This window comes from Felis catus, chromosome C2, assembly GCF_018350175.1.
Source record: "Felis catus isolate Fca126 chromosome C2, F.catus_Fca126_mat1.0, whole genome shotgun sequence".
Lineage (NCBI taxonomy): Eukaryota > Metazoa > Chordata > Mammalia > Carnivora > Felidae > Felis > Felis catus.
The window spans coordinates 151,807,468-151,816,956 of NC_058376.1; the positions used below are offsets into that span (position 1 = coordinate 151,807,468).

The 9,489-nt window shown below is 45.1% G+C and overlaps 1 protein-coding gene and 2 pseudogenes across 2 annotated transcripts in view; all 3 read left to right on the forward strand.

Annotated features, from left to right (window-relative positions):
- SCN10A (sodium voltage-gated channel alpha subunit 10) overlaps positions 1 to 3,891 on the forward strand; it is a 94,508-nt gene extending 90,617 nt beyond the window's left edge. For both annotated transcript variants that reach the window (XM_045037849.1, XM_045037848.1), the window contains exon 27: positions 2,135 to 3,891. In XM_045037849.1, the coding sequence (XP_044893784.1) occupies positions 2,135 to 3,351 (1,217 nt within the window). In that variant the 3' untranslated portion in view covers positions 3,352 to 3,891. The remainder of the gene's footprint in view (positions 1 to 2,134) is intronic.
- Positions 3,892 to 5,569: 1,678 nt separating this feature from the next.
- On the forward strand, positions 5,570 to 7,202 carry LOC123380061 (annotated as a pseudogene).
- Positions 7,203 to 7,398: 196 nt separating this feature from the next.
- Positions 7,399 to 9,000, forward strand: LOC101085827 (annotated as a pseudogene).
- The last annotated feature ends 489 nt before the right edge of the window (positions 9,001 to 9,489 follow it).

Here is a 9,489-nt window from a genome sequence, read left to right on the forward strand (position 1 = left end):
AAAGGGCAGAGCTGAATTTAGTCCAGGCTAATGTTCTTCTTCTTCTTTTTTTTTTTTTAATGTTTATTTATTTTTGAGGGACAGAGCACAAGTGGGGGAGGGGCAGAGAGAGAAGGAGACACAGAATCTGAAGCAGGATCCAGGCTCTGAGCTGTCAGCACAGAGCCAAAGGAACCTACGAACCGCGAGATCATGACCTGAGTCGAAGTCAGTCACTTAACCGACTGAGCCACCCAAGCGCCCCAGACCAGGCTAATGTTCTTCTAATGAACTAGCTGCTTTCCAACAATAACCGAGAGAGTGTTCCTGGCCTGCTTGTGGTTTAGGCAAAGTTTGGCTCTACAAAGGCCAAATCCCACGCGCCAGCTTTACTTTGCATTATAAATATATCCTGACCTGTTATATCATAACTTGCTTACTTTTCATGTCAGGGCATAGCTGTGGATTTCATTTTCCATTGATTTACCATCAAAAGCTAACAGCATCTAAATACAACTTGGCAGCATTTAATCAATCTCCCCACCCAGGTGCTGAAACACAGCCTTGGGTTGTGTTTATTTGTTGGTGAGTTTACATTTATTTTTGTGTTTTGCTTTGTTTTCCTGCTGCTGGTGGTTTTTGTGGGAGGTTTGTTTTGTTTGTTTGCTTTCCCAAAGTGAGAGATTTTAAAGGCCATTTTGATTTTATAATAGAGAAAAGAGCTTGCTTATGTGGGTTCCCATATCAATTCTATAGAAATAAATATACTCAAAGTACTCCAATCTATGATGGGGACACCTTAACTGCTAGTTCCTATGACCCACACAGCAACACCATCCACTGGTTAGAAATAAGTCATAGAGGCAGCTAGAAAACTAGTGAAAGAACCCACCTCTTCACCCCCCTGCCCTCCCTCTCTCCCTTTCTTCCTTCCCACCAGCAAGACATGTATTGAGTACCTAATTGCTACAAGTATGAAGACTCATTATCCCTTGAAGTACATGTAAACTGGTTGGCGGGCAGAATCTTAGATTATATAGAAACATAATGTACCCCACACTGTAGAAAAATATCCCAGTTAAATTGACTTTAAGAGACGGGCTTTCATAAAGATTTTATAATATAATATTATAATTGCTTCTTGAATCTCTTCCCATTTCCTTCCTCCTTCCAACACAATACTGTGACCACCCATATTCATATGAAAAAAGGCAAGTAGGAGACAAAGGTCAAGGGAACCCTGGCAAAGAGAGAGAGAGCTGGCCACCACACTCCTCACCATTTGTCCTAAGAGGTTTCGAATCCTGTCTGACCTAAAGGCCTCGCCTAATCTTTGGTGGGCCCTGTGTCCCACAAATCCTCAAATTAGATATCATATAGGGAGACATATACATTCTTCATCTTTCCAACTTTGTTTGTAGTTGGGGGTGGGAGGGCTGTAACTGACCCTAAACAAGCCTATCTGCAGGCCCTAACATAGAGTTCAAACACAGCTGGAAATGAAAGAAACAAATACAAGCCATTATGTAGACAGCTGGCCATTCAAAGCCATTCTGCTTTAGCTGTCAGCAAGTTGCCCGACTCCTCAGGCCCCCCTTGTAATTAACACCAAGCTCTGTACAATTATCCACAGGACCATGTGCCAGAAACTAAGTCAATCTTCCCAGTAGGAGATGGGGAAATGAATCACAAGGGACCCTGACCTTCACAGAGCACAGGACAAGGGTGGAGGGAAAGGCATGTCCCAAGGCTGAATTCTCAAGGAAGAGTAGGACCTGTGTCATAGACAGAAATGGACAAGGACTGTGTGTATGTGGAATATGGTGCCATCACTTCCAGCTAGGCTTCAGAAGGTAGGGCTTTGACCATGGAGGTTGACTAAGAGGAAGACATTCCAGATGGAAGGAAAGAAAGATAAGAACATGGTGGGAAGGATGGGACTTACTTCAGAGACAAACGATTTATGCAGTGAGCATGTACAGAGCCCCTACATTATGCCAATCACCATGCAATGCTCAGAGGGCCCAGAGTACTTGATTACAGATCCTCACATGGAGGTCCATACAGAGCAGAGACGGGAGAGTGTGACTGCGGCCAGCTTTGTCAAGGCTCATGCTTGTAAGTACTAATTAGATCATTTTCCTCTCTTCTAAAGGCCTGGTGTTTTCTGCGATTCTGACGTCACTTGAAAATTACTTCTCCCCAACGCTATTCCGAGTCATCCGCCTGGCCCGAATCGGCCGCATCCTCAGACTGATCCGAGCAGCCAAGGGGATCCGCACGCTGCTCTTTGCCCTCATGATGTCCCTGCCTGCCCTCTTCAACATAGGGCTGCTGCTCTTCCTCGTCATGTTCATCTACTCCATCTTCGGCATGGCCAGCTTCCCCCATGTAAGGTGGGAGGCTGGCATCGACGACATGTTCAACTTCCAGACCTTCGCCAACAGCATGCTGTGCCTCTTCCAGATCACCACGTCGGCCGGCTGGGACGGCCTCCTCAGCCCCATCCTCAACACAGGGCCCCCCTACTGCGACCCCAATCTGCCCAACAGCAACGGCTCCCGGGGGAACTGTGGGAGCCCGGCCGTGGGCATCCTCTTCTTCACCACCTACATCATCATCTCCTTTCTCATTGTGGTCAACATGTACATCGCAGTGATTCTGGAGAACTTCAATGTGGCCACACAGGAGAGCAGTGAACCTCTGAGTGAGGATGACTTTGACATGTTTTATGAGACCTGGGAGAAGTTTGACCCAGAAGCCACTCAGTTTATTACCTTTTCTGCCCTCTCGGACTTTGCAGACACCCTCTCTGGCCCCCTGCGAATCCCAAAACCCAATCAGAATATATTAATCCAGATGGACCTGCCCTTGGTCCCTGGAGATAAGATCCACTGTTTGGACATTCTTTTTGCCTTCACTAAGAATGTTCTGGGAGAATCTGGGGAGTTGGATTCTCTGAAGGCAAACATTGAAGAGAAGTTTATGGCAACTAATGTTTCAAAAGCATCTTATGAACCAATAGCAACCACCCTCCGGTGGAAGCAAGAAGACATTTCAGCTACTGTCATTCAAAAGGCCTATCGGAGCTATGTGCTGCACCGCTCCAAGACAATCTCCAGCCCTCCAGGTGTGCCCAGGGCTGAGGAGGAGGCTGTGTCACCCCAAGATGAAGCCTTTGTTGGATTCATGGCAAATGAAAACTGTGCCCTCCCAGACAAATCTGAAAGTGTGTCTGCTGTATCTTTCCCACCATCCTATGACAGTGTCACTAGAGGCCTTAGTGATCAAGTCAACATGAGCACATCCAGCTCAATGCAGAATGAAGATGAAGCTACCAGTAAGAAAGCAACTGCCCCTGGGCCCGAGTGAGGACACTCTAGCATGGACATAACCAGTTCTGATGTGACCTTCTGCTCTGTGATAACTCTTTCCCACTACAGGTGGCACCCAGCTACCCCCTCATCAATGCATGCCACCGGTCAGTGTCAGAACCGGGAAGAGAACACAATTGGCGCCCACCTTTGCAGAAGCCTTCATATGCCCACAGGAGTCAGAAGCCTAGAGCATCTCCACTGTGACTACCCTTTTGAATTTCAATGTCAGATGATGTATTCTCTTACTTTCCAGAAAACGTCCCTGGTCCTCTTATTTTCATTGTGACCAGAGCTTACATCTACTGTGACAAACTTCTCAGGACCAGAACTTCCAAAGATCTATGGCAAGGATGTTGCTGAAGGTCCAAGGTAGTCCTCTGTGAAACACCACATAGGGATTGGCAATCTTATTTAGGATTCTGCATGACTGCATGTTGAGAGTTGCCAGACAATTGTTCCTGCCCAGGGTAACATCTGTGGTCTATGTCACGAAAGGCCTTTGAGATATCAATTAAAATTAATATTTTTAAAGGTATATCAAGGCCAATGTTATATCTTAAAGCATCATTTTAAAAAATTGTAGGATACTGACATTTGTCATAAATCACTTCTTCACTTTCAGGTTTCCTGATATTATTTTGCAGTTTGAGCTTGAGTCTGGATGGGGCAGGAAGTAGCACTGTCCTGAAAGTTTGTTCTAATGCTAAGTACTCCACCAACTGCCATGCCACCTGCACCACACTCTTTCCCCTCTGAACCTCAGTTTCCCCTCTTGTAATATTGGTGGGAGGCAGGAGACAAAATGGACACTCTCTATAGCCCTTGCATTTCCTGTTATAGAACTCAGTCGTGCTCTGTTCCAATTTAGACGAGGAAAACACTCTCTCCTGAAGCTGCCAATGGTCAGACTTTCCTGCTGTGTGGCTAAAGAGGCAGCTTTTGGATACATTCCAGAACCAGTTTCACATCTCATAAGCAGACCTTAAGAAGGAAAGTTTTCACATTTCCCTTGGGCCAAGTTTCCATTATTAGTATAATCAAAAGAAAAGGGACATTTTGAAAAAGATGAACTGAGAGATAAAAGGTATGGTCAATATTTTCTTAAATTCATCCTACAAATGTGATTAAGTAACTATTCTATGACAGGCATGCTCTAAATACAAGCGATAATGGGAACGAAGCCCCAAACAATTCATTGGACTTAAGCAGTGAGTGAAGAAAGGGTTGTCAGAAGATAATATTCAGCCCAAAGAATGTGGCGGGTCTTAAGATGAAGGAGAGCAAAGAGTTCATGTGACAACATAGGGTATAAAGGATCTTAACGACAGCCATGATCTTCTATTAGCCCTTGGGACATTTCCTGCCACAATAACAAGGAACAGGTAAATTTGCTGATATATATATTTAATCACGTCTTAAGACTTCCCAGTTATACAATTACAAAGCCTAGAGACTAGTCCGCCATACATGCCTCATGGATACAGATTTTCTGAAACCTTGATCTCCTTTCTCTGTCACTGTTGGCCCATCAGAGGCCAAAGTGGCTTTCAGGATGCTTGTTGGGGGTTTGTCAGCACCCACAGATGGAGGTTAATATGGTGATGATGGAATAACTGAGGGCATGGGCTATCCCAGGACAAATCAGATGTTCTCTGGATGCGTGATTTGTATCTTAGGAATGAGTTCAACAAAATGGCTCTTCCTCCCTGGTTTCTCTGAACCAGGGAGCACAGATGTTGATGGTGCCACTTCTTCAACATCTAAATCCCATGAATTTAATTAAGTGCCATCTAAGACAGCTGGATGGACAGAGAACTTGGGGAATGGCTTGTTTTTATATGTTATGTGGAAGAACGAAATGTACCCAATCATCAGACTAGTTTTATTAAGTAGATGATATTATTCTCAAAGATATTCCTGATCCATTTTTTGCCCCAGGTTGTGACTTGAGTTGTTCCCCCCCTACCCCTGAAAAAGATATGTTGAAGTTCTAAGCCATGGTACCTGCAAATGTGACCTTATTTGGAAATAGAGTCTTTGTAGATGCAATAATAGTGGATTTAAGTGGGCCCTAATCCAGTGATGAATATCTCTAAAACGTGAGGGAAATTTGAACATAGACACACAGAGAAGAGAATGCCATGTGAAAACACACACACACACACACACACACACACAGAAGCTTTGTGAAGACAGAGGCAGAAATTAGAGTGATGTGGCTGCAAGCCAAGGAATGCCAAGTACTGCTGGAAACCACCAAAAACTAGAAAAGGACAAAGGATTCTTCTCTAGAACCTTCAGGGACAGCATAGACCCGTCAATATTCTGGCCTCCAGAACTGGGAGAGAATACGTGCCTGTTATTTTAAGCCACCTAGTTTGTGGTACTTTGTTACAGCAGCCCTAGCAAACTAACACACCCTACCTTTTTTCTATACAGATGCATTTCCCAAATTATTATGGGAACCACTGGAAAAGTAATTCAATATACACAGCTTGCATTGCACAGAGTTTTCAGAAATCTATTCACTAAAAACACAAGCTTACTGATTAGAACCATATCTCGCCAGGAGTGGCCGCACGGCTCCCCAGGTTCCCGGGCCGGCGGCTATTTAAGCGCGGCCCACCGTGTCAGCTGTGTGGCAGCCTGGAGGCTCGGCACCCGGGAGTCATGCTCGCTTCGCGGAGGCGCTAGCTGGCTGGGGACCTGAGTCTAGAAGCAAGACTTCTTCCATCTACTGCTTGTCAAATGGTAGACTGGACATTCGGAAAGCCTGTAATGAGGGGTTTGCTCTTTAGACCTTGGGAGAAAGAAATAATACCTTGCAGAAAAGTACAATATTAGGCTCCAAAGATGGCCAACGAACTCTTTTACCCAGATTATTTTAAGTTGAACTGCAGGGGACGTGGGGAGGCTTCAAGAAGAGGTCTTACCTACTGTCTTCAGGGACAGATAGGTATCTGTAGCAGGTTATGTTCATCTGAGACTTCGGGGATTGCCTGGTGTCACTAAGCGTCTGCTGGTGCTGGAGGTGGCTGTCTGCCTTCTTGCCGTGTCTAACAAAGTAGAAACGAGCACAACTAATGGTCAGCCTGACCAACAGGCTGCACCAAAAGCACCATCGAAGAAGAAAAAAAAAGGCTCTGAAAAGACAGATGAGTATCCTTTGGCCAGATTCAAAGGTGATGGTGTAAAATACAAGGCCAAGCTGATTGGCATTGATGATGTGCCCGATGCAAGAGGGGATAAAATGAGCCAAGATTCTATGATGAAACTAAAGGGAATGCCGGCAGCTGGTTGGTCTCAAGGACAACACAAACAAAGGATCTGGGTCAACATTTCCCTTTCTGGGATAAAAATAATTGATGAGAACAACTGGGGTAATAGAGCATGAACACCCAGTAAATAAAATTTCTTTTGTTGCCCGTGATATGACAGACAACCAGGCGTTTGGTTATGTGTGTGGAGGAGAAGGCCAGCATCAGTTTTTTTGTCATAAAAACAGGACAACAGGCTGAGCCATTAGTTGTTGATCTTAAAGACCTCTTTCAAGTTATCTACAATGTAAAGAAAAAGGAAGAAGAAAAGAAAAAGATGGAAGAAGCCAACAAGGCACTAGAGAACAGGAGTGAGACCCTACTGACCCTTGATGACCAAGCTAACAAACTAAAATTGGGTGTTGACCAGATGGATTTGTTTGGGGACATGTCTACACCTCCTGACCTAAATAGTCCAGCAGAAAACAAAGATATCCTGTTAGTGGATCTAAGCTCTGAAATCGACACCAAGCAGAATTCTTTAAGAGAAGATCCATTCTTGGGGCACCTGGGTGGCTCGGTCAGTTGAGCGTCCTACTTCAGCTCAGGTCATGATCTCGCAGTCCGTGAGTTCGAGCCCTGCATCGGGCTCTGGGCTGATGGCTCAGAGCCTGGAGCCTGCTTCTGATTCTGTGTCTCCCTCTCTCTCTGCCCCTCCCCTATTCATGCTCTGTCTCTCTCTGTCTCAAAAATAATAAACATTAAAAAAAATTTAAAAAAAAAAAAGAGAAGATCCATTCTTAACAAATGGCATTACTTCCTGCTCTCTTCCTCGACCAAAGCCTCAGGCAGCTTTCTTGCCTGAAAATGCCTTTTCTGCCAATCTCAACTTCTTTCCCACCCCTAATCCTGATCCTTTCCATGACGATCCTTTTGCACAGCCAGACCAATCGACACCCTCTTCGTTTGATTCTCTCAAATCTTCAGATCAGAAGAAAGAGAATTTGAGTAGTTTGTCTACTCCACTGAGTAACAGGCCCCTGAATGGGGATGTTAACTACTTTGGTCAGCAGTTTGACCAAATCTCTAACCTGACTGGCAAACAGGAAGCTCAGGCAGGCCTGTGGCCCTTTTCAAGTACACAAACACAGCCAGCAGTGAGAACTCAAAATGGGGCATCTGAAAGAGAACAGAACGGCTTCCATGTCAAATCCTCCCTGAAGCCTTTTGTGGGAAGCCCTCCCAAAGGACTGTCCATACCGAATGGCGTAAAGCAGGACTTGGAAAGCTCTGTCCAGTCCTCACCACATGACCCTATAGCCATTATCCCACTCCACAAAGTACCAAACCAGGACAAGGCAGAAGGACTGCTAAGTCTCCAGCAAAAGACTTGCTTGCATCAGACATCTTTACCCCTCCCATCTCAGAACTTCCCAGCCAGACATCACCTACAGGACAATCTGCAACCCTACAGACCAACCCTCTGGATCTCTTTAAAACAAATGCTTCTACCCCAGTGGGACCCCTTTCGGGTTTAGGTGGTATACCAGTTAGCACCCCCCCCCCCCCCGCCCCAGGCAGGACCATGGAATCCAACATCTTTAGTCTTCAATCAGTCCATGTCAGTGGTACCGGGAGCCACGATGAGTGGTCAGCCTTCAGGATTCAGTCAGCCAGTTGTTTTTACCAAAAGCCTAGGTGTTCCAAGTTGGAAGTAGCCTTCATCTTTGCAGCTTTAACTCCCCCTCCAGGCCCTGTTGTTTGGGGCCCATCAGCCTCTGTGGCACCCAATACTTGGTCATCAATAAGCCCTGTGGGGAACCCTTTCCAGAGCAATATTTTTCCAACTTCTACTATGTCTGCCCAGTCCCCTCCTATGCTCTCCTCTCTCCTGGTCACTCCTCCTCAACCACCTCCCAGAACTGGCCCTCCAAAGGACACCTCCAGTGATGCCTTCACTGCCTTGGACCCACTTGGGGATAAAGAAGTCAAAGCAGTGAAAGAAATGTTTAAGGACTTTCAACTTCAGCGGCCACCTGCTGTGCCTGCAAGGAAGGGAGAGCAGACTTCCTCCGGGACTTCAAGTGCCTTCTCCAGTTATTTTAAGAGCAAAGTTGGCATTCCTCAGGAGAATGCAGACCATGATGACTTTGATGCTAATCAACTGTTGAAAAAGACCAATGAACCACCAAAGCCAGTTCCCAGACAGGATTCCCTGCCAGTTACCAAATCTGCTGACAATGCATTTGAGAACCCTTTCTCTAAAGATTCTTTCAGTTCATCGCAAACCTCTATGGCTTCTCAACCCACATCTCCTGATGTATATAGGGATCCTTTTGGAAATCCTTTTGCCTAACTTCTGAACTTGATATGCTGACTCTCCAGAGGAACAAGAATTTTGGCCTTTTTGCTAATAGCCAGACACCTTGACCTCTGTTCTTGTTCCAGCTTTGACATATTAGCTGTTGCTTTATTTCTTGCTGTCTCTTCCACTTGTAAAATATCTTTCACTTTCTGTTTAGATTAAAGCTAAACTGAATCTATGGCTTTAAATAAATAAAGACTCTAAATTCTCTTTAAAAAAAAACCCACAAGCTTAGTCCTTGAAAATTTCACTAGATCTACTTGAAAGTTCAGCCGGTGGTCCAATTACAAGGTTAAGCGAATCTTAGAGGTCCAGGGCAGATGGAAAATCAGAGCTGAAGGGAAACAAGAAACAGAACAGCAGTGTTGACTGTATAAATATCTGAAACCTTAAAATATGCCTCCACTATAAACACTACCTTGACTTTTTAATCCATTAAACTGTGTAACACAGAGACATACGTGGCCAAGAACATTCAAGAACATCCAGCCAACACAGATGAGAAGATGTA